This window comes from Augochlora pura, chromosome 3 (assembly GCF_028453695.1).
Source record: "Augochlora pura isolate Apur16 chromosome 3, APUR_v2.2.1, whole genome shotgun sequence".
Classification (NCBI taxonomy): domain Eukaryota; kingdom Metazoa; phylum Arthropoda; class Insecta; order Hymenoptera; family Halictidae; genus Augochlora; species Augochlora pura.
This window is the reverse complement of record NC_135774.1, coordinates 14369517-14394014: the sequence shown is the minus strand read 5'-3', so window position 1 is coordinate 14394014 and position 24498 is coordinate 14369517. Positions and strand designations below refer to the sequence as shown.

The window sequence follows — 24498 nt, the reverse complement described above, 5'->3', positions numbered from 1 at the left end:
ATGCGTTACGTTTTTCCGTTGTCCGATCAATTTCAGTATTTGCGCAGGTTAGTTTTTCATCTAATGGCATAATTCTAGGGGTATCTCGAAAAGTACTCGAAAATCGAAGAGTATTACATCTAGATGTACGTACATATGCCTAACAATGATTTAAATATATTAGTAAAAGGAATGCATAGAACATAAGTTTCGTTTCAAATATTAAAAAGTAAGATATAATAAATTTATTACCGATAGAATTTCGATTTCATATCCGCTGTAATAAATTTGCGTATTGAAGAATTTGTCGTCGATCGGCGGTCGTTCGTTAGTATTACATAGAAATTGTACTCTCATGGCGCGTCAATCGTATAGATGCGCGAAAAGAGTAAGATCGCAAGCACGGTAGAATGAGACAAACTACATCGTTCATCGGTGTAACTTGTTTCATATGTAGTTCTGCTGATTTCATGCTCTCTTGCTTACTCTCTGTTTTCTCTCTTTTTCATTGACTGTGAGGGCACCACTATCTCATCAATAAATTGCCAACCAATCAGAGCGAAGAAAATTTCTGCATGAACTCTTGCTAACGGATCAAGCTGCGACCTGAATGTGTGCACAAATAGGACTCATTACCGTATAAGGAATCATGCGAAAAATATTGCTAAAGATGTACAGCGCTTCAACGAATGAATTGCGGTCGGCTAAGCAGCGGTGATAAGATGCATTTATTTGTACATTTTTGTTATAAATAATGTACCTCGGGTAAACGAAGGTGTCTTACTTTATCGATGTGAATAGGTGTTCTTATGGTATGTAAAGCGCTTTATAATCCGTTGCTGGTGTAATATTTCTATTTTCACGACTGTCATCGTGACTGTATCTGTGACAATGTAAAATAAGACGGCTATTGTAGCGAATAATTATTTCTACATGCATGATTAATTGTTATTACTGATGTTGCGATCGTATCTCTATACAACCGGCAAAGTGATATAAGCCAATCATGGCTACGGTTAAAGTAACTGAGCAGAAAGTCATTCTGTGCGGGGAATATGGTGTCGGGAAGACGTCTATATTTAGGCGATTTGCGAATAATACTTTTGTCACAAGCAGCGATAGAAAATCTACTCTTGGGCTCGATAATATAGACAAAGAGTATCTCGTTGAAGACAGACGAATTCGGGTAACGTATCTATGTAGACATATATATATGTTTACAGTCCTTGAAGTTACTTTAATGGATGGTATTCCTATGCATATATAGACCAGTCGTGGGTGGAAGACACGCAATGTGAACGTTATACATCTATTTAGTAATAATCGTTTAATATTTCAGTTGCAATTATGGGATACAGGTGGTATGGAAAGGGTTGCATCAGTAACATCTAGCTACTACAAATTTGCAGAGGCTGCTATATTAGTGTTCGCATTAGACAACTCCACATCTTTTCACCTTTTATCTCAACATCTGTTGGATATTGTAACATATGCTGAGAATGCAAAGATATTTCTTTGTGGGAATAAAAGCGATCTGGAAACTGTGGCACCGCAAGTTACAGATGCTGAAATGGAGCAATTCTGGTAATTCTAGTGGATACTATAAAATGTTTCACAGTAACCAGTAATGCACTGTTTCTTATAGTGAGCAATGTCACAACTTGATATCGGGTATATATAAAACATCGTGTAAAACTGGGGAAGGGATAAATGAAATGTTTGAAGACATAGTCCAACATTTGGTTGAGGCAAACAGATCACGTATGGAATTGCATGAAATGGACAAAGACAGATTCAAGATCTCCTACATGGATGAAGCTGCAGATCCGTCTTGCTTATGTTAAGCAGTAAGCATTCAAAGATGTTTGACAACGACGTTTTTATAACTTGACGAGCTCGACACACGTGGCATTAAAGTGTGTTGAAGTAAGGGTATCTTTTTTTTATCAAGTAATGGTTAAGAATCACTTTTCTATGAGGAAAAGTATCATGAGAGTGAGGATAGCGTGGGAATATCAATACGAAAATTTATACATATTTACGAGAAACACTAGACTTTCCAGAGGTAATGGATTTTAAATAAAAATTTATTACACATTCAGAAGTATTTTACTTAACTAGGCGCGCTCTATTTCTGTGACATAAGGTCTGCATTATTGTATACTTAATCCACACTATCTTTGCCATTAGATAGTCCAGGGAAAATGAATGAACGAAAGCCGCTAGTGCTGAGTCCACTTGATCGTTTTAAGATCGATTCCCTCTTCAACCATTTCCCACAATGGACTGCAAAGGAAAGCATTATCGTTTTAAGTACAACGCTTGATGTATAACACGAATATTTTATAACGAATCATCAAAAACGTCCGAGATTGAATTTGTTCCCTCCGTTTACTATAATCGTACTATTTACCGCGGCCAAATATACATAAATGAAATAAGATAATCCTGCTTTCAATAAATATTTATATCATAACTTAGTCAGCCGTACCTCATTGCCCGAAGTCTCTTAACATGCCGAATAGTATTCTCTGCGGTGAAATCGATCTCTTCCATCGTCGTGAAACGGCCGATACCAAATCTGCGTGAATTTAAACAATTAGCTACAATGCTACAGGAAATTGCACAGTATTTCCTCCTTACCGCCCATCCCTAAAAGTTGAGTAGAAGCTATCCAAAATCTTAGTAGCTTTACGGAGGAAATACTGAACGCCGAAATGTGATTGTAGGGGGTAAAAGGCTGTAGATATTAATTAATAATGCATGGTAAATGTAACTTACCTTATACTGGAATGTGCCAGATCTTCCGATGCTCCTATTGCTCTAAGTACATAACTGGGTTCCAAACTAGCGCTGGTACAAGCAGAACCACTGCTCAAAGCCACGTCCTTCAATGCCATTAATAGAGATTCACCTTCCACATAGGCGAAGGATAAATTGACGCAGCCAGGGTACCACTCGTTTTCGTCCCCGTTACGTATAACGTGTGGCAAATTCGACATTATTTTTTTAATTAAGTGTTTTGAGAGCATTGAGATATATTTGTGATCGTACTGGAAAATATAGAAAATATCGAATCCATCGAACCATGCTGTATACGATGCCTATTGAATTAAATTTACCTCCATTTCCATCTTTGCTAATTCACAAGCTGCACCCAAGCCTACAGCTAAAGGTGCAGGAACAGTACCGCTCCTCATTCCTCTTTCTTGACCACCTCCACTTTGCATAGGTTCCACACGAACCCTTGGCCTTCTTCTCACATATAGGGCTCCAACTCCTTTGAATTAAAAATATTAAAATCGTACAAGTAATATTATATGTTTTAATTAAATTAATTAAGGCTAACTGGTACCTTTAGGGCCATATATTTTATGTCCACTGATAGACATTAGATCGATATTCATCAGATTAACATCGATTGGAATTTTCCCGATCGCTTGAGCTGCGTCTGTATGAAAAAATACTTTCTTCTTTCTGTAAAATAGAATCAGTGCCTATAAGAGATCAGGGTAATTAGGGAAATAAAGTAGATCATGCGTCAGCTTACCTACAAATAGCACCAATCTCTGCAACTGGTTGCTTCACACCAATCTCATTATTTACCATCATTACAGAGACTAGAGAGGTTTCACGTGTGATTGCTGCTTCTAATTCATTGAGGTCAATAAGACCATTAGGCTTTACTGGTAAATAAGTTACTTTAAAGCCTTCTGCTTGCAAAGCTCTACAGGAATCTAATACACATTTGTGCTCCTGTATAAATAAATCATTTTAGTAACTACATGAATACACAAATTATAATTATTTGAATTTTTCTAACATACTGTCTGGGTTGTCACAATATGATTCTTTTTAGCTTTGTAGAACTTTGCCACCCCCTTGACAGCTATGTTGTTGCATTCTGTTGCCCCTGATGTGAATATTATTTCCTTTTTGTCAGCACCTATTATATCTGCTACTTGCTGTTGATATAATAGAAAATTAATACATTTCAGAATATGCAACAACTGTAGAACATAGAAGGGTAAATGATACTAACACTGCGTGCAAGCTCTGTTGCTGCTTCACTTTCCCAACCATACATATGTGTTCTAGAATGAGGATTTCCATAATATGTAGTTAAATAAGGCATCATTTTATCCAATACACGTGGATCCTACAAATAAATTATAGAATATGTTACATTTCCATTTTAAAGCTCAATAAATTAATTTGTTAGGGTTTACATACCATTGGGGTAGTTGCTTGAGCATCCAAATAAAGGGATCTACCCTCTGCAGGACCTCTTTTATATTCATCGGTAATAACAGCTGTAATTGGAAGCAACGTGCGTGTAAAAATTAGTAAAATATCAATTGTATCACATAACACCACTGTGTGCAATACTTACATTCATATTCTACAATGTCCGTTAAATTTTGTAAACTAGTATGCACTGCTCGACATTCTTTGACACGATTTAATGTCGTTAATAGGCTTCTTGCCGGCCGGAACATGTTAATTCTTACAGAAACACGAGTGCATTTAAATCAACCGTGAGATTCGGAAATCGGCATGATCCGTACTCAGTTAACCTAACTACTATACTGTCTGATTTTGTTTTCAACAGCCACTTACGGTTTTAAATATTATCGACATGAATCCAAAGCAATACGGTTTCGTTTTTTGATGACAGGAATCAAATTTCTTAGAAATTTTCTATCGAATAGCAAATAGCCTATCGCTACGGGTGCAGGTACTACGATTCTTATACTTAGCAACTATGAGATAAAATGATGCAACTGTGTAACTCTGCCACAAAATGATGTCCCTATGTAGTTATACACATACATATACTTACAATCATAAGATCGGCTCGTTCAGAAGGTAAAGAAAGTCGGATCGGATTAATTAAAAAATGTATCTTTATTAAGTACGGTATATGGGTAAAAATGATCAGCTTGAACTCTTCCAGAGATACAAAAGAATAACTTAATTCATGTAGAAATGTTGCACGAGTTTTTAAACGTAAGCTTCTTTCTTTCCTACGTTTATACATACAGCTAGTTAATTTCAGACGTACAATAGAACATACAAACGTACAGAAATAATCACAATTGCAAAATACTGATTTCGAATGACGAATTTACTGTCGTTCCTTGCATAAATTCAGAGAATCACCCATGTCACTGGATTGTTGCTTCTTGTGTAACGTTGTCATGTCGAGCATCCCCCCGAAATCGGACTTTACACTGGAAATCGACAGATCTTCAGTTCCTTGATATTCATTAGATCTATTCAACTTAGAATTATCGTTCTGCAGGTCCATCTTCTTTCGATCGGTGGAGTAGTCTTCGGGAAAGTTCCTACAAGACTCGGAGGAACCGGAAGTCGCCTTAAAAGGCGACTGGATGGAATCCACCATCGCGAAATCAGTCGGTTTGCGTTCGTTGCCTTCGATGTCCCTTGCAGGGGATATTTTACCAAGTGGACCAAATAAATTGGCAATATTTCGTATGTAAGTGGATGGTGATGGGGACGATGTTCTCGTGAAATCCGCGATAGAAAATCCTGAGAGCTTCGCTAAGTCCGCAGTGGAAAAGTTAGCTAGCTTCGACAAGTCCGAGAACTTTGATATCTGCTGCGTTATGTCAGCCAAAGGAAAATCAGGCGTTGCCGCTAATCGCGATTTATTTACACCGTTATCCGCCCCAAGCGGATTTGGCAATTTCGCGAAATCGGATGTCGGGTAATCGTAATCGCATTTTGTATTTTTTACCGATACTGTTAGCTCCCCGGACTGAAAGCTCGGCATCACTTCTGTGGGCGATATGTGTTGTTTGGACGCCGTCGCGTTACCATCCTTTATCTGCGTGATCGACGCAGAATCTGTAGCTAGAATATTGTCTTTTTTAATACTATCTCTAGACGTGGATGGCTGCATTACAAAAGGCTTTGACGTGGGAGTGATTATGGCACTATCGGGTTTAAAGTTCACGGGAGTAAGGAAGACAGCTGCGTTGTTGGGGTTGAGCCCAACCCCCGGCGGAACTGAAGGAACTAGTGGTTCTGAAACTGGTACTAACGGGAATTTCACAGCAAGGAATTCTGGCGACGTTCCGTCTTCAGAACCGGGACAAATCATTTCTCTGATTACGTCCCAGTAGGAACCGTTCGATCGGTTCCGTCCTGGTAATTTGGACGCGAGTGAACACTGTGAACAAAAATCGAGATTCATCAAAACCATTCTGGTTTTACTAAAACGATCTAAGAAAAATTCTTACTCTTAAACGTTCGAGATAGGTGGTGTTGTTATTGAAATTGGCAGTAAAATCGATGCCCCCTTCGCTTCTATAGTACTCTATACATCTCCTCTACAATGGGAAGTACATTTTTTGATCATGATGTTAAAATTGTGTGAAAATTATGACTATATTTTCGAGCGCGTATTTTTCGTGAATATATACTTACAATTTCTTCCAATGTGTCCTGAGAGAGAAAATGCTCTTGGGACAGGGTGTAACTCAACAACATTGGTCTTGGGTACTCATGGGGTCGATTTTCAGGGGGTGGTAAAGACCAGAATACATTGAAGTTGGATTCGTAGCAGCTTCCATCAGTATTATAAGGAGCTGAAACCAAAAAATTGTTTTGCATCTCTTCCAACTTTGAGAATAATTAACTGTATACTTACAGCATATTAATCCAACACATGGAGTGTATCCATTGTCACTAGGTCCCTTCATTTTGATCTGATAGTCTAATTGAGAATCAACATCTCTTAATGAAGGTGAAGCATGAGACCTGGGATGAGAATGGTACCATCCAACCAGGGTTACTCTTTTCCATTCCATAGCTCTTGCAATTTCTGACTCAACTGCTGCTGCAGCTGATTTGTCTTTGCCAGAATACCGACATGGAAAGGCAGTTGTTATGGATAAATCTGGAAACAACATTTTTCAATTCCTTGCAATCAAATGCAGATTTGGCTAATGTTTAATGTTTTAGCTACACTTACTGTGTGAATTAATGTCCCAATGTCCACCTAGGTAACCACAGACTTCCTTGTCTGTCAAATGACAATGTAAATCTACTAACAAAGCTGCAGTAGTCGTTATTGTGACTAAAAAGGGCTGTATTTTGCCTAGCGTACTGAAGGAGGTGAGCTCTACCATAGTACTCATATCCCTGTAACATAAATTATTGTTAATATAATGAAAGTAATCTATTTTCTTGCTGTTAGTTGCTTACATGGCATGACTCCGTATTCCAAGATTCGCGTGTTTCACTGGTACTCTTACTACTTGCACAGGGGGACTGATCTGAATCTTCTCAGGACTATCTTCCATCGGTTCTGAAGTTGTTGTTTCCATTTTATTGTTTACTTTTTTACACTTATCAGTACAGAAGTCAATGGATGATTAGCATATTAACATCATATCATAATTACTGACTAAACAACACACTACATTGCACAATAATAATACATAAAATTAAATTAAACAAAAGGAAAAAGATGTAAATACTGTAGAATAGTCATCATTCTATGTATTGCTGATGAAAACCTAACTGAACCTTATATGTGTACTGTTTATTATTGATAGAAAGCCTAACACAACTTGGTAGCTGCTAGTGATTTTTCCATTGACCCAACCTTACAATACCTAACTGTTCCTAGGAACTGCTCCACGCCTAGGGATGACAGTATTGTTTCCCTATAAGCAGATGGAGCTACCATCCAGTTAAAGTGACGTTCACTTTAATATTGTAAAATGGCGTTCACCTTGTGGACTCTCTTCGAGGCAACCTTGCTCTGTTTGAACGCAATTTGCGTTTTGAACGAGGAGAGGTTCCTCGCCAAAGGTGCATCTCTTTAAAAAGCCTCATTTAATTTTTCTTAGTTAAGAAATAAATTTATCTCAAAAAGGTTTTGTGATGGCACTGGAATTATAGTAGCCATAGGTTATATTGCTTTGTTTTGTTGGCTTTATGCCAGTCATTTAATTTTGATATAATAAAGCTATAAAATTGATATTGAAATATTTCAGTTGGCTGGATATCGTGGCAGAGTGTTCAAGGATTTGGGGAGAGACCTACCATGAAAGCACAATTGACAAACCTAGTTAGGTCCATAAGAACAGTAGCAAAGGGTAAGTTAAACTATTTTTAATATTTTATTTATGCTATTCACTGCTGTGTTCGTTAATCAACCTTTTCTTTTTCAGTGCCATTAATATTTTTAAATATCGTAGTAATAATTATGAAATTGGTACTGGGATGATTGTTGGTGTAAATAAAGGAACTGGGAGCTGTGAGAAGCCAAAACTACATGTTTTGATGATGTACATAACTGGCTATTAAATTCCATTATTTTTATCTTTCCAAGAAAACGAGAGTATACGATTTATTAACAAACAGAAATCGTTCCTCACTGATTTCCTCTTGGTTCCATCAAGCCTGTTCTATGAAAAATATTCTTCAATATCTGCTATCCTTGGTCTTTCATTTTCCCGTCTTATCTATCGTCATCGCGAACCACTTCCGTAATTAATCAATTTCGAAAGTCTCATTTTTCTACCTATCTCAATTAAACAATTTCCTCTGTCCCTTGATAAACGGTCAGTCGTTTCGTCATAGCTATACACGCGCGTCCACTCGACTTCCGGTCGAGGATTGTCGCCTTTTAAGCTTCCGAATGTTCTCTCCGGCGCAATTTCAATCATAAATCGAACGACCGTCGTGTTGTAAATTATGCTCGGCATCTCGCGGCAAGGTGTAGCTCGTAACTTCTCTTCCTCTTTGTATGTTTACGGACGAGGTAATGGCGCTCGGACGGGAAACCGATGATTTTCCCGTAACTTTCTCCCCTTCCTCGCTTTCTCAGGGTAGACGCATCTCCGTGTAATCGATGAACGCGCCAAACCGCGATGCATCTGCATTCTGCGCAAGCATTTTCTCCCCGAAACAACATCTTTTTTTTCAAATCAGTTCCGCGACACTTCGCTTCTTTCTGCATCGTAAAAATGTCCGACAGACCTGTTCTTCCACGCAATCCCATTTCAACTAATGCGTGAAAAGAATTTTTACAACCGGCGGAAAGATCGTTGATTAACGTTTGTCGCCGCGTTCGCATGACACTTTCGTTTCAACATTTTATTGCCCGGAGCGATGGTCTACTTTCTCCCGAAAAATTGTTGTTCGACGATTTTGATTCGGTCGCGAGCAGATCTCGGTGCAAAAAGACACGGCCCGATGAATTTTAATAACAAAATCGTCGGAGCGTCCATTGGTTAATGGAAAATTACTCCATCCGTGTTCGCGATGCTTGAAACGGCGCAGGTAATTTTCTATTGTTAAATCAAACGACGCCGGCCAGAAGATCGCGCTCGCGATTAATCCTCGGCGCGTTTGCAGGAAATTAGCTTGTTAGCATCGATGGAAACGGGAGTATCATAACGTTGCGGTCATTCTCCGGCCGATCTCCTTCGCCGCAACGATCGGAACAGGTAGAATCCCCCCGGTTGTGCAACCGGCTCGTCCGATTTACACAATTTCTGGCCCCCTTAAAACTGCACGGGCTTTTTTCCTCTCTTTTTTTTTGCACAGCTGCAACGGCGACCTGCATTCCCCGAACTGTTCCACGCAAGTTTTATCGCGTTACATAAGCTATCCTCTCTCGTTTGTCTTGCTCCTCGATCCTCGTCACCGCGCAATTAATACCCTGCCTGAAAGAACATTCCAATTTTTTTATGGAACAGGGACGGGTTGCGCAAGGACGCAGAAGGGCTCGAGTCCACCGCGCGGCACTCGAGCGATTGCTTCATTCGAGAAATTAGGGTTAAACGGAATTTCGAAAGCGGGTATCCGGTATCCTGATCTTCGGGGATCTACGAGTTTGAAAGGATTCAGACTTTATGAGGAATTCGTAGTTGTTAATGATAACTAGTCAGCGACTATTAAAGTGCAGGAAAACGTAGAAAAATTCAAGGATGTTCTTACATGATCTTTATCTTATTGTGATTATTCAAAGCGGAGAAATATTAGCATCTAATTTACCAGTTAATTTTTAGAAGGTAGTTTGAAGATCCGCAGTTAACTGATAACAGGATTGCGAGTCTTTCAGCGAATATCCGTAACAACTTCGTTTGCATGTCAGTTCCTGCTACTTTGATACTTGTACACAGTGGTTCGAATACATTCAGCTAGTAATTGGATAATCATAAAGGACTGCATGTTCTTAGAAAGTACACGGTTCGCACCGTGTTGGCTATGATTATCAGCGAATCAATTCCCTCCACGATCATTTCGTTTCTACTTTTCCGCTGTCTCGGACTCCACTTAGTGATTTTTGTCGCGCAATCACCGCTGATAACGCCGAACATCGCTGAAGTAGTTCGGGCTGCTTTCAAGAGTTGTTGGACGAGTGTTGCAACGTTGTTAAGCGATAGCGCGGTCGTTAAATAACCGAAGACCTCGGCGCACTTTGCAGCGTAGAGATCGTTAAAGATAGCGAAGATATAATTAGAGAAAGAGAGGCGAAGAGGACGTCCGCGGAACTTTCTTCGACGGCCGTAGGAGCATCCTCGTTTCGACGTGGTCCGCGTTCCTTTTCCTCACCGAAAACCGTGAAAGGATGACACGTAACCACGTGGCGCGGCTTGTATCTCATGATTAGAGCTCGCGGAAGACGCCGATCTAATTGACGCCGTATACTAATTACTGACCGGTCCCATAATTATGGAAGACGGTTCGGGCTCCCTCGCGCTCACGGCTAAGCAGTTCGTTAAAAACACATCCGTCCACGTTAACGAAGGCAACGTTAGGCAACGGTTAGGCGTTTATTCCGGTCAGAAGCTTGCGGCCCGCGGAAACGGGATTAGCGAAAGTGCGGAGCCGGCTCTCGAGGAGCCAACCGGGGGCCATTGTTGAGCCGGAGCAGGTTTTACGAGCCGGCTGTGTCTGCCTCGCTCGACAAATCCTCTTCCCATAATTGGCCGAGCGGATCGCATTGTGCGTCACCGTGCCCGCGTTTTTCTCTCCTTTCACACGACAACGACTTCACCGCGCGGCGCTGATGCCTCTTCCGATTGCGTGCACCGCGTGGAAAAAGTCGGTTATGCGTTTTTTTAGACCGCCGCGCGGCTGCCTCGCGGGGATAGGGACCATTACTCTTTTGTCTTGCTCTTATCGACCACGAGTAATTACGATCAATCCCGCCCGGCGAAGCCTGTGGATCCGATCTAATCGCGGTGTCGTTCGTCGCGAAACGCCGCGCAACCTCGTTGGTTACGCGTGCGACCACCTTAGGACGCTCGTCGAAATTGTACGGCAAGCTCGGGAATCATTTTTCAATCCCCGCGTCGCGGACAATTTTATGCTCAAGTTCCCTGGAAATCCTAATATGTACAATGGCGACGGCCTGGTCCGGGTTTGCTTCACCTATTCGACGTTTCGACCACAGCCTTGATCAGATACCACGGTAGACTAGAATTTGTACGCGTTTTACGAATTCGTGTCACGCGACAACTTTCGTCGTATTACGCGAGTATTAATCGGTTAAACGAGATCTGAACAGCAAGTTTGCGGCGCCAATTTGTACCAGGCTGCGGTTTTACCCTTATATGGCAAAAATAGGTAGATGAAATTTGGAATTTATTTCGCAGGAACTCGAGTTGCGCGGGAACATTCACTGATGATTGTGAGTAGTTTCTATTACACACGTATCCTTGCATGTACGATCAAAGTGCATTGGACTCGATGCTGGAAACAAAGTGGTTGCGGATTAGAAAACATGCAGATGAGGTCATACTTGAACAAATGAATTATCCGTGGAGGTATACCTGCGGGGTATACCGAGGTGTGCATGCGACCAGAGCCTTCATCAGGTAATGGAAAATAATACCGAGTAGTTACCATAGCGAACATCCTTTTCCACTTAGGATCAATATTCATTGAATTTTATGCTTAGACCAAAGTAGTTGCAGGCTAGACAGCACGACGATGAGGAGGATATTCTTGAGAAGATGAAGATATAAATTATCCGTAAAGGTGCAGCGTCGACGTCTCGAACAAAGTCTTCAGATCAGGTGGCGCAGGATAATACTGTTCAACTTCAACTGCGGACACACTCTTCCATCAAGGTTCAAAATGCATTGAATTCGATACTTCCAGCAGAATGGTTGCCAGCTAGAAAGTATACAGATCATACTTCACCGCGGGAAGGTATAAATTATCCGCACAGGCGTAGCTCCGATGTTTTGCCGGCCAAACGATCGGACAAGAAATAATGATGCTAACCGAGCGCGCAGCTTCGACTACAGGCATCCTCTTCCAATCCAATTACATAAAATTCGATGGCTAGAGAGGAAGCGGTTGCAGTAGCTGTGGGGTAGAAAGGATGCAGATTAAGTTGTTCATGAACGGATGAGCGTATAGATTATCTGCAGATGCGTACCTTCGATAGATTTCATTCCGAGGAATTGGAGCACGGAGCCCATTGCGTGCGCGCCCGTTTTTCTCGGTTCGCACGGCTTCTGGCTGGCTGGCAGGCGCGTTTATGGATTATGCACGGCTCTTACAAAATTCCACGGAGAGTCTCACAGTTCCTCTTCTTCTTCTCTCTCCCCCCCACTTCTCCCCTTTCTCGACCCCGCCGTCCCTGCTGGCGAGGAGTCGCGGCACTTTCCCCGCTGGACGTCGTACATACGTAAGTCTTTTAGAATGGGCGAATCGTTGATAGACCGATTTCCTCGGTGTTCCGAGAAACATGACTTTCCCGAATACAATTAAGCCGATCCTCGGTCGAGGGAGCCCTGTATTAGGGCCGCGCCTTCTTCTTTTAGCCACGCGTAAAAGCGCTTTAGGCTCCGAGTTCTTTGAACAGCTTCAACTCCAGGAGCTAGTTTTTAATTTTTTTGCTAGGTCCGCAAAATTCGGCGAGCAGGCATATAACCTGACATAATCTGCGATTCTTGTCGAATTCGAAGCTTTAATAGAATAACGTGTAGAGAAAGGAAGTTATAGTCGGGAAGACAATGGGTTATATTGTTCAAGAAAGGTGATTAGGTTTTAGTGTCTATTGCCAGTCGTCGTGACAGTGTCTTATCTACTCTCTCTTGAATATTTTAAAATATCTGATACATCGCGTGTATTTTTATCTTTTAAACAAGAATACATAGATACACCTGAAAGCATTCCAAGTGTAATAGCATTTATTTGTTTTCTCTAGTTTAGAAATGATTTTATCAATAGAGAAATGTTAGTTAGGGCAATATTACTAACATTTCGCCGGAACAATTGCCAAACGCGCAGCAACCTAAATTCCTCAGAGGAAGGTCCTTGCTCAACGGAACGCAACGAAATGGTAAAACGCAGCGAGGCACCTTAATGATTTAATTTAACCGAGGCGTAGGTGCCAGCTCAATCTCCGACGCCGGTTGCACCAGCGACGCATTGTGCGCCGGGTTACCCAATTCCGGGACTCATTACTCATTTTCTAATTGCTTCTTGAAATCTCCGTCCATAATCGAATTTCGAGCCGGCTTCAGAACCCGGGCCGCCGCGTCTTAATCGTTTTACCCGCGACCGATTGAACCACCACCCGATCATTATCGTCGACGGATCTCGCGGGGGTCCCCCGTGAGACAATGGTGATCAACCGTGGCCTAATCAACGCCCCCACGCGATGCCGCTAATAACGGAAATTCCCGGCGCCCCGGCGGGATCTTAACGAATCCGTTACGTGCGCCGCGCGGCTTGCGCAACCATCGAAATTTAAACGCGCATAAGCGACTTAACGACCGGTGGCATAATTCGTTAACCGGCCGTTAAACGTTTCCCACCGGAGGCGTCGATCGGATCGAGCGGCTTTCGAACTGATAAACCGGATGACCGAGAAAACGCTCGGCGGCGCAGATCTTACGCAACGTGCCGATGCCCGCTTTCGCGGAAAAATCCGCGGAGCCGCGAGGATACGACGCGATCGTCCCGCGGATCACGATGATCGACGCTCGGAATCTCTCGCCCGTTCTCTCCGCGCCCGGCGGCCGAAGTATTCCCGGCTACTTTCGAATCTCTGACCACTGGTCTCCTTTTTCGAACCTCGCGTTAAACGCTGCTCGAGAGGCTTTTGCGTCACGTCCAGCGGAGATGATCGCGAGGCCCGAGGCCTCCGTACGGCGCAGTGAAAGGAGAAAGGTGGCTGGCCGACGAGCAGAAACAAAAAAAAAAGCGAAACGAAGATTCCGGCTGTTCGCTGCAGGAGGAAGCGCAGAAAAATATCCGGGGGATGACTAAAGGGTCACGCGGACGGAACCTCGAGGCTCCGGCATAAATCAGGAAGAAGGAGGGTCCACGGAAAGAGAAATTAGGGAAGTGAACCGTGACGATCGGAGGAGAATGGTTGCGATCTTCGCAATAGATCGTTCGGTGTTCAGGTCGCGTCTTCTCCTCGATGAATTGATTGAGACGGTCGATTCAACGGTGGCGACGTTTTTTTTTATTTTTTTCTACAAAAAAGCCTTTATACAAGTATAAAAAAGATGCGTGGTTAAGGAGTAGCGTTCAGAACATATAAAAAAATAGTGTGTATCTCTGTACGTGTGTGTACGTGTGTATATTCCCGCGTCGGCGGCCGCCGCCACGCTTCGAGGCGTTGGTTACGTTCTTTGCCCGTTTCCCGTCGAATTCTCGTGCCCCTCCTCCGGTTACGATGTCGGCCAGGTCCGGCGAAGATCAGCGTCCTCCTCGAAACGGGGCCCGAACCGCGGGGCGGACGCCGTTGGAAAAGCGTGTAGAAAATTGTATTTACAAGGCGCGTGGTGTCCGCGCCGATCACGGCTTCGGCTTCGACTTCGGCTCCGGCTCAACGGTTCTCCCGCGAGTATCTTCTAAATATCTACTGTGCGACGAGCAGCGTCCCGTTTTGTTCTCGGGATCTCGTCCGACGCGCGATCGATGCTCGTTTATCACTGGGATTGCTCGATCCCTCGCGGCCACGACCGCGACGACGAAATGATTATTTTTCTCTTTCGGGTTATTTGACGACGGGGTTCCCCATGCGCGACACCTCGCCGACGACTCCGATCGTTAAGCTTGCTGCCGTCCAGACGTTCAAGTTCACTCCGCAGCCCTGACCCGTTGAAGCGACGACCCTTTGATCTCCAACGAGCGAGCGGCCCGGAGCCCGGTTACCTTCCGCAACGTAGTCCGTGTCGATTCCAAAGAGGATCGTGGCCCGTTGAAGCGACGACGATTGGATTTCAACGAGCCAGGAACCTGGGAATCCGCCGCCGATCTGATCCTCTACGTGCACCATGGCGGGACCACCAAAGTCCCCTTGTTCCTCCAGCGAACTTTGACACGTCGGAACGGCGACCTTCGATCAATTAGAGGGACTCTCCCCGTGGCGATGATCAGCTTTCCCGAAGAAACGACGATCTCAACGTTCTGTCCCTGCCGCGACGACCTTCCGAGCAGTTTTTCGGGAACTTCACTTTGGAGAACTTCCTACGCGGCAACCATCCAGCATCCTCTTCCGATGGCTGCGTAGTCCCGACTCTTCAGATTGGTATCTCCAGCTTCGGCTCGAAAGATGGTCGCTATGGTCGACAGGTGTCTTCGCTCGTTCTCTCTCTCTCTCTCATTCTCTCTCTCTCCCTCTCATTCTCTCCCGCTCTCGCTCTCTCTCTCTCGCTCTCCCTTCGTACGATCTCTGTGCATCTGCGACGACCGCTTAGAACGGCGCGCCGTAGCCACTGCTGGGTCTGCTGGGTGCCCCATAGCCGGTGCTGGGTCCGCTAGGGTAGCCTCCAGGTCCCTGGCTGATTTGGTTGAACTGTGCCACTTGGATGGCTTGCCTGATTCCTTCGAGATCGATGCCTACCACGCGGGTTTGGTAACTGGGTACGCCGTACGAGGAGCTCGGCGCGCCATACGACGAGGACGGGGCCCCGTAGCTGGAGCTAGGGGCGTAACCGCCGCCACCGAATCCTCCGCTCTGCTGGGCCTGCAGTTCCTCCTTCAGGAGGATCTGCCGGATCTGCTCGAGCAGGGCTCCGTCGACGGAGGCTCCCTCGTTCGTCTGGTAGCCGGTGGAGACGGCGGTGTACCCGCCGCCGCCGCCACCGCCACCGCCGCCACCTCCGAAGGAGTAGCCTCCGCCGCCGCCGCCGCCTCCGGACGGTCTGCTGTAGCTGTAACCACCGGAGACCGGTGGTTCGGCCAGGGCGAACCCTGCCAGGCCGACGATCATACACTGAAACAGAAATAGTTCGTTAATTACCAGCTCGAGAAAGAAAGCCGAGACAGTTGCACGCGGTAAATAGAGGAACTAGCCACAATGTTCAACGAGGCATGGTCGAAGGTAAATAAAAACCGAGAGGGAAAGTTAACAGGAAGCCCGAAAAAAAAAAACAAAGAAAAGATAGGATCCGAGTGAACTTCCGGTTGGAAACGCGACTCGGGACACTGACTCGCTGCTAAAGTACACTGAGGACACTGATAGTCTCTTGCTGTACACTTGTTCGCACAGATACACACTCTCTCTCTCTCTCTCTCTCTCTCTCTCTCTCTTTCTCTCTCTATTTTGTTCTATACGGATGTTAGGGCAAGTCTTAGATGAAGTCAGCGTGCTTACCGCGATCAGAGGATTCATGTCGGCTTCTGCGATGCCGCTCGGTTCTGTGACTCTGTGGAAGGTAGACCGGGATCCTTTATACCCCCGCGAGAAGCAGGGGGATACTTGGGGCCCCCACGAAGAAGAGACGGGGGCCTCTCGAGTGAGAGTAATTCAACTGTGAGACGATTCTCTCCTCCTCCTCCGTCGCCGCTCTCCTCGCCGCGGCTCGCCGCTATCCTTTCGATTGTCCCCGGTTTCTCTATTGCTCCTGCGAGCCCCGTCGACCATCCTCGGGGGCTCTCCCCCTACCGGGGAACAACCAAATTTGGTGACCCGGTTGCGAAACAGCTCGCTCTCGGACGTTCTCGGCCTGCGGGGCTTCGCGTTGCGTCCTAGACCTCGACTCCTTTGCGCCCTCGATCCCTCGGATCCTCGTCGGCTTGACGAAATCGTCTTTGAACCGCGGCGATCGCGGCCGCCTTCGATCTTGGCCCAGGAACGCAACACGCGTGGCGCAACGTCCGCTCGAAAGCAGCATATGATCGATGGCTCTTACCGCTTCGCCGATCGATCATTCCGGGATTCCCCGTGTCGGCAACGACGGCCATGTGCTTCGACGATTTCGGATACGTTGCTGGCCGAGTACTTATCCGGCTAGGCGAAATTGTCCGTCGTTAAGATTCTACGCGCGCGTGGGACCGTTCTTGTAACGTTAGCCAGTAGACCATCGGGACGCACGCTGTTTTAGGTATATTCGAACGTTTAACCTACTTTTCCGCGAGCGAAATGCGAGCCGAACTCGCGGCCTTACCGGCGGGTTTTACTCGCGATGCTTTTATCTCGTTTCGGGAAAGCCTCGGTCAACACCGCGGGTCGACGGCCAATTAATACCACCGTGCTTTTATGACCCGTACTGGTGCGCGATAAGGGAAAAGTAGTTGCGATAAATCGTCTTCGAATACCGTCTGCAGAACTTGATTCTTTTACGATGTAATTTAATTTAACTTAATTTAATTGAATTCAATTTTACTTAATTTAATCTAAAGTAAATTTAATTTAATTGAACTCAGTTTTACTTAATTTAATCTAAAGTAAATTTAATTTAATTTAATTCAATTCTACTTAATTTAATCTAGAGTAAATTTAATTTAATTTGCCTTCCTTTAACTTAATTTAATTTAATGGATTTATATAGACGAGTGACCACTCATTTCTACAAGAACACAGAAGCATGACTTATATTCTACGGCGGGGAATCAGAGGATTGAGTAAACAGTTTATAAAGACTTTCACAGCTACGTTGATTAGCACTTCCTCGTCGACAAGAAATTCTTATGCGAGGCAGATAATTTATATTTGTTGAATGCCAGCTTTAATGTTGTAACGTTGATAATCGAAGGGTAGAATTTAATTTCGATTTAAGATACGTAAGTAACGTTAATACGTAGTTGTTTCGTATCTACTCTGTCGCGATATTATAGGTTGTTAAACGATAAATTTATCGTGATGGTAAAAATGACTGGTGCTGCATCTTTTCTTAAATGTTGAAATTATAAAGAATTCTTCGTAGGAAAGGATCGAATAAATTTCTTAATTCAAATGTTACAATTCGTGGAGGAAGACACTGTTTCATACAATAGTTTTTTTATTAAATAGTATGTTAAATTGTTCGATGATTAGCTGATTATCAACATAGTTTCTTCATTCAAGGAAAAGTGTAAAAATAGAGTAGAACGCATTTTATTGGGAAAAATTCGAAACAAATTCAGTCATTTAATTCCTACGAAAAGGTAACAGGTGTTCCATATTTTTAGTGCGTGTGAGTCTTATTCATTTATTGTTCGTTAAAGGGTTATCATGAAAGAGAAAGAACCGACATTTCCCCAGAAGCTTTGCAAAATTCGTTAACCGGAACACACTAATTCAGAGCAATCTTCTTCGCTCGTTAACACCGCTGGCGTCGAAGATTTCACACATTTCTTCGCGCCCATTTTACGTAACCCCGGTTGCGTAACCCCAGGCGCGAGGAAAATTTGTCGCAGCCGGGTGCACAGGACAGTGTCGGCACGATCTAAGACGGTCACCCGTTAGATAGCTTGATCCTTGCTCTCCAAGGGGGAGAGTAGCAGGAAGAAAAGTGCGCGGTCGGCGTTGTATCATCCTCGTCGGAGAGCTTCCTCTCGTTTCGAGAGTAATCATCCAGCGCGCCTGGCTCGTTCTCTTCGCGGTCCGACGATCCGCGCGGATCGCGTGCTACACGCCGCGCAGATCGCGAAAAAATATCGGAAGACAGCGCGCGGACGATGTCCAGGCGCTGCCGGTCCGCGCGGCGACGGTCCGCCGCGAAACGAGAGGGAAAACGCTTTCTTCGATGTGGAATTTAATTATCCGGCTCATGAACTCTTGACCCACTTGCCGGCACAGTGGCCGGCCGATGTTGCTGTCATCCCTCTCGCCTCTTTCCTTTCCTCGGCCCCGGAGACCCGTTTGCCCCATTTCCGGGCGGATCCGAGCGTTACCACCGTCGACGGTCCTTCTGGCCAGTCGTCCTTCCGGAGCCTGTTCTGCCTGTCGCGACGTTTCGCCATTTCTAGCGCGTGCACAGTGCTGCGAGTGACGAAGTTCTGTCAGGATCGAAGAGCGCCCGATAGAGACGAGGCAAAGCGATGTTTGATATCTTGTTCGCGTCGAAGACGAAATGTGGAATAAGAGGAAAATAGAGAGGAACAATTTTCAACCTTGAACATTTATGTTAAACTCGAGGTATTGCAACAGAATTGTGATTTATCCTATGTCATTCGCAGTTGGAATTTTTTATCGCATTTTATACATACTTTTCCTAAAGTTTAAGACGTTAGAATTTTTTTTTCTTTTCTCGTTGCTGTTTTTTCAAAATCCTGCAACGATAAATCAATTTTAAGACCGAATTTAAAGTCAACGTGTTAAAATTTACAAAAAATAATTTATAACATGTCATTAAGAAAAAATCCATTTTATCACAATTTTGTCGGAACACTTCGACTTTAACACACGTTTTCAAGGTCTGAAAAAATACGTACTACTTTCTTTCTATTTTTTCCTTTATTCCTCGACATTTTAGCTTCAACGTAAAAACCCACTATCGTTTTATCCGATTCGTATCAAAAGCTTTTTTCATTTCGACGCGACACCGTCACTTCGCTCCACTATCTACCGTCGCTAAAAACCACGAAAGTAACAGTGCCTCTCGATCGACGCCGCAGATAATCGTTCGATTGTAATTAGAAGAATGAGGAAACCGAGTTGCAATGATTCCTGTATTACGCTCGGTTCGATAACAGGAATATTGAGGCGCGTAAACATCGCTGTGTTACGAAACAGGCGCGGACGTTGCTTCTGCTGGGAAAACCGACGATCGTGTTTCTCTTTCGAAGATAAATGGCCCCGGAGATTTTTGTTCCCCCTGTGAACTCTGCGCTGGAAAGTCTTGTCATCTGTTTAGTGAACGGGATTTTTACGGAATCGCAGAAGGCAGAGATTTACTTTTTTATCGACTTAGAGCATTTACAATCAGAACCCCCGTGGCATTATGAAGAAATAAATTGATGGTTTACTGTGACGTATGGTTACATTAATCATTTTATTTTATTATATTTTCAATAATATTAGATTTACTGAAATACTAATAATCGAAAAAAGTATAGTTAAAAATAAACGTGTAGAATGTGATAATTCAACAGACGATGAAGAAGAAATTATTCATGCCGCAGAATGTTTCTTTGGCACAGACCTGTACTCTTCGGACGTACATACATGGTGAACAATGGGGGCTCATTGTATGAAGCGTTACTGTTAGGCCCCCGAAGGCTGAAGGAACAAGTTTCGTATGCCCACCGTGAGAAAAAGGCCAAAAGAAAATGAATGTGCTGAATTAATAAGATGAATTTTCTGAATTAAAAAAATGAATTTTCTGAATTAAAAAAATGAATTTCCTAAACTCATACTAGGATTCCATTTCTTAAATCTAAGAATTTTCATATTTCTAGTTTCTCAGACATCAGAAATTGTCTCTTACAATAAATTGTTAAAGAACATTTCTCAAGAACATTCTAGCATCCAACCGCTTATCAACACTTTCTAATAGCGTCTTTACTAAGCAACGACGATGCCTAAAAAAGCGGGTATCATATCAGATCCCTGTCGCCTTCCCGCATAAGTAAACCATGGAAATGGTAATTTTCACGTAGCTGGAACGCCGGTTGCCACATCCGCCTTCTCTCCCGAAACCACGGGATTAAAATATTCAAAGCCAGGGACATATTTACGAGATAGCGGTGGGTGTCAAACGACTGGAATCCATAATGGTAACGAGATAATGCCGCGGTGTGACGCGGGACACTTAATCATGCCCGGCAATAAATAAATTCGCGTCCAAGAGGAGAAAGCGGAAGAGGCTGCGCTGCGGAGGAGTCGGCCGAGAGACACCTTGCTCTTCGTCATGAAATTACTCGTCGTATCGAGGTACACCCAGGTACCCCATCTCTGGTTTAGCAACAATTTGAACCCGTGGCCATGTACAGAGGTAGCCACCGACGGTTTCGCTACGTGCGGAAATTCCTTAAATCGTCCGCCGGATTGCAGGTGCCCGTCGAATCCTACGTGCCGTTCAAATGTCATCGTTTCACCGCGGCGTTCCTCGTCGATTTTGCAAAACGGGAAGCGACGAAATCGTCGGCCTACTTCCTAGCAGAAGCTCGCCGTCCGGCAGATCCACCGGTCGGAGATTAATAGGAGATTAGCGACGGCGGAGAAGCGAGTCGAGAAAAAAGTCCGCGGTTTCCCCGATCGCAGGAGGCGATCCGTCCGAGACCCGTCGATCCCGATGACTCGTAATATTCCTGGGGGCCCTCGAGCCACGTCTCGCCGTGTACTGCATCCGAGTTTCTCGGATATTAATGTTGCAGGGTCGCGCGAAGGAAGGGGAACCCGCGGGCCTGGGGCTTGACTTTCGCTCGACCATTAGCTTCGGCTTCTCCTGGACCCATCCTCTTCCTCTTCGAGCCCGCCTGTCGTTCGCCTTCTTTCTGCTCGCAGCTCGCATGGAACGCTTCGATCGCGACCACCGAGATCGATCCTGGATGTTCCGAGAACCCGGCAGCCCGCTTTCCGATCTACAATGCTGACTCGTAACGTAACGAGTCCATGAAACATGAAGCGGCGCTGCAACGAATCGCGACCGAGTCCGCGCGGTAGAATCCTAGATCTCTGAAATGAATCACTGTCTCTCAAAGACTCGTTAACGCTAAATCTACCGTGCCGTCCAGATGATTGCTTTCTCATTTTTCATCTTAAACTCATTGAAATTATGAAAACTTTCTCACACGCTCCGCGTATACGTTATAATAAAAACGGGGAATGGTCTTAATAAAAATCGTGCCTTCCTCATGATAAGAAACACTGCAATCGCTTTTGCTTTAAAAATATTATATAATTAAAGTATTTTATGCGATGAAATAAAAATCGCAAAGTAAACTTGCACATCAATTACGTTTCGCGAATCTTGAAATCGGAGGCTTATATATAATAATTTCGTCATCCAAATTTATTTGACACGGTTAAAAAATTGCCACGATCTACTCGAAGCTTCACAAAGTTATACGATCTAGATCATCCCGCGAAGATCAAATTTTGAACGCGCAGATTATGCGAACAGGTTCCCGGTTTCTGTATCGCGCGTCGAAGCGCCCCGCGCCGGAGGAAGCGTTCTTGGGAAGACCGCCGCTTCGTTAAACAGCGCATCGTTCACTCCAACTTTCCTCGCGGATTCAAGATAAAAGCGTCGCCTGTGTAATTAAGAATTTTACTCAACGGCTTGATCACTCGTTTGCCTAAGCAATTAAGGGGAACAGCGAGGCGTCCGCGCGGCGGTGCAGAGGTCGCAAGGATTTCACGGAGCGCGTGTTTCTTTTTGGAGAACGGACTCGCGCGTTCAGCTGTCCCGGAATGGAACGAAAGTGCTAATTCGCCTCTTTCGTACCGGGGGTTTCGGATGCCTGAAATTTTTCATTCGCGCGCGCGCGGAGCCCCGATAATAGACGCCCCGACGGATTTCTAATTCCTCGCCTGTGGCAAATTCGAGCCTCCCACGACGCGATCGCCGAAGACGGCGAGACCCGCGTGGGACGATTTTTTATTTGCTCGGCCGGATATCGCTGTATTTGTGCCGCGAGGCTGCAGATCGAACTGGAAACCAGTGTACGACGGTATTTTAGCGGCGCAGTGTTAATAAATTATCATACGTTTGACTGCTCCAGGTGTTTTCGCGACGACTGGTCGATCAAGGCTGAAATCGTTTCCGAGCAGGAAGGGAAGATAATGAAAATCAGCTATTGCTTTATTTTACATAATTTATGGAGAAACGTAACGAGCTAAAATGAACCAAATCGAAGGAAGACAAGTGGAGTTACAGCGAGTACATTGTAGAGAAGATGTAGTACAAATATAAAAGAATTATTTCGATGGATAGAAAGTATTGAGTCACGAATAGGCTCGGGATTGGTATGCGAATAATACGAGCAACTTAGAAGCTCCATTCTTTCCTTAATAATTACAATCCATCGAAAGTAATATATCGACGTAATTAATTGTTCTTAATCTCAATTTTATCATAAATTCATGAAAACCTCAGGGTAGTCATTAAATATGAAATGCATTGCTCTATGATGTTCCTATATAAAATCTATGCATTTCATAATTAACGACCTCGTAAAGCGAAATAATTAAAAGCATAAACAGCTGTATATTTTTATATGTATTTTATTATTTCCATTTCTAGCGTGGGAGGCGGAGAGTGGGGCGAACAGCGGAAGAGGTCAGCGGGATGCGTAACGAACGACAAAAAGACGAAACGGAGTCCTGTATTATCCGAGCGAGGTGAAAGGCTGCGAATTCGTAGTGAAAGGTGAAAGGAAAAATAATTTTGTGCGACCGTTTAGAGTTTAGACGATTCGGAAGCATCCGAGATGGGCACCGTACGCCGATTACGGAATCGTTAGCAAGCGGTGCTCGTGACCATTCCGCGGTGTCCGTCGTCGGCCGTTCGCACGGCAAAAGGTTCATAAACTGTGCAAACAATACGGGCAAACCGTCGATGGCGCACGCTTGACATATTACCATGCTAATGAGGATGTGTGATCGGCGTAAACGTTTGCCGTCTGCTGCTGAATAATAAGAGCCTTTGTCGCGAGTCCGGGCCACGCGATTCCAAGGGAAGCTACGCAAATTTACGGCGATAGCCGATAAAATTCATGAATATACACGACCTTAGGCGTCGCTCTAAAGAAGATTTACGCGAAATTCACGTCGGAGAATGGTCCTTTGTCGCTTTCTTATTGAGATGCATGCTTCGCGGCTCGGGATGCAACCGGAACCGGGCGAGACGGTATTTCAAATGGCAAACAGTAAAATTCTCTTAGATCGCGCGAAAATATGTTACGTATTTTCTTGACTGAAATTGTATGCCTCATTTGAAATATTACTTCGTTCGTATTCCGAAGAATCCATTATTTAACGTAGCACGCCAAATATTTTCTCTATAAATATTAGCCAGCTCTGGATGCGAAACCCTCGTAGCATCGAAGAGCGTGAACGCGATCCTTCTTCGGCGCATCGGCGCGCAATTCAAATTGGATCAACACTGCGACTCTGTTTGATAGGATCCTCTACGGCGTATCGAATTTCTCGTCCGACCAGTAGCATGTTTCTCGTCGAAAACCAGTTTTGATGTACGGGATGTTAATCGCGAGGCGTCGGAGAATCATCGAACTGGTTCGGTGCGATAGATCGATAAATCATGGCGCGAGTGTTATGGTTCGCGCGTCGAGTATCTGTTGATACAATGTCTAGGTTCTCCGGCGTGTGTTCTTAGAAGGTGACGAGAG

The 24498-nt window shown here is 44.4% G+C and overlaps 5 protein-coding genes and 1 long non-coding RNA gene across 9 annotated transcripts; 3 read left to right on the top strand and 3 right to left on the bottom strand.

Moving 5' to 3' along the window:
• The first annotated feature begins 487 nt into the window (after window positions 1–487).
• Window positions 488–2425, top strand: Rabx6 (RAS oncogene family member RabX6). Of its 3 annotated transcripts, none has more exons than XM_078196954.1 (4): window positions 488–1165; window positions 1319–1563; window positions 1625–1826; window positions 2170–2425. In XM_078196954.1, exons 1-3 carry the CDS (start codon window positions 986–988, stop codon window positions 1821–1823), a joined length of 624 nt encoding a protein of 207 aa, XP_078053080.1. In that variant the 5' UTR covers window positions 488–985; the 3' UTR covers window positions 1824–1826; window positions 2170–2425. The 3 variants fall into 3 exon arrangements, 2 of the variants coding, with proteins under 2 accessions (XP_078053080.1, XP_078053079.1); XR_013495403.1 differs by having other exon boundaries at window positions 495–1165; window positions 1625–2044; XM_078196953.1 differs by having other exon boundaries at window positions 495–1165; window positions 1625–2425.
• On the bottom strand, window positions 2049–4936 carry Nfs1 (Nfs1 cysteine desulfurase). Of its 2 annotated transcripts, none has more exons than XM_078196950.1 (11): window positions 4823–4936; window positions 4373–4485; window positions 4213–4292; window positions 4022–4138; window positions 3807–3944; window positions 3530–3735; window positions 3335–3456; window positions 3102–3259; window positions 2761–3032; window positions 2471–2560; window positions 2049–2265 (listed from the first exon to the last, which is right to left on the bottom strand). In XM_078196950.1, the coding sequence occupies exons 2-11, from the start codon at window positions 4476–4478 to the stop codon at window positions 2202–2204; spliced, it is 1353 nt and encodes a 450-aa protein (XP_078053076.1). In that variant the 5' UTR covers window positions 4479–4485; window positions 4823–4936; the 3' UTR covers window positions 2049–2201. The 2 variants fall into 2 exon arrangements, with proteins under 2 accessions (XP_078053076.1, XP_078053078.1); XM_078196952.1 differs by lacking the exon at window positions 4823–4936 and adding an exon at window positions 4600–4761.
• LOC144478754 (uncharacterized) lies at window positions 4714–5493 on the top strand. Its single transcript, XR_013495404.1, has 3 exons — window positions 4714–4848; window positions 4937–4989; window positions 5285–5493. It is a non-coding gene; the product is annotated as an uncharacterized LOC144478754 (long non-coding RNA).
• On the bottom strand, window positions 4869–7347 carry LOC144478749 (uncharacterized). The gene is made up of 6 exons (XM_078196949.1): window positions 7213–7347; window positions 6980–7149; window positions 6656–6904; window positions 6433–6593; window positions 6246–6335; window positions 4869–6175 (listed from the first exon to the last, which is right to left on the bottom strand). The coding sequence occupies exons 1-6, from the start codon at window positions 7332–7334 to the stop codon at window positions 5108–5110; spliced, it is 1860 nt and encodes a 619-aa protein (XP_078053075.1). The 5' UTR covers window positions 7335–7347; the 3' UTR covers window positions 4869–5107.
• Window positions 7348–7678: 331 nt separating this feature from the next.
• LOC144478753 (immediate early response 3-interacting protein 1) lies at window positions 7679–8351 on the top strand. The gene is made up of 3 exons (XM_078196956.1): window positions 7679–7824; window positions 8010–8111; window positions 8187–8351. Exons 1-3 carry the CDS (start codon window positions 7734–7736, stop codon window positions 8240–8242), a joined length of 249 nt encoding a protein of 82 aa, XP_078053082.1. The 5' UTR covers window positions 7679–7733; the 3' UTR covers window positions 8243–8351.
• Window positions 8352–15694: 7343 nt separating this feature from the next.
• LOC144467536 (uncharacterized) lies at window positions 15695–16627 on the bottom strand. The gene is made up of 2 exons (XM_078176387.1): window positions 16598–16627; window positions 15695–16216 (listed from the first exon to the last, which is right to left on the bottom strand). The coding sequence occupies exons 1-2, from the start codon at window positions 16613–16615 to the stop codon at window positions 15695–15697; spliced, it is 540 nt and encodes a 179-aa protein (XP_078032513.1). The 5' UTR covers window positions 16616–16627.
• Window positions 16628–24498: the final 7871 nt, after the last annotated feature.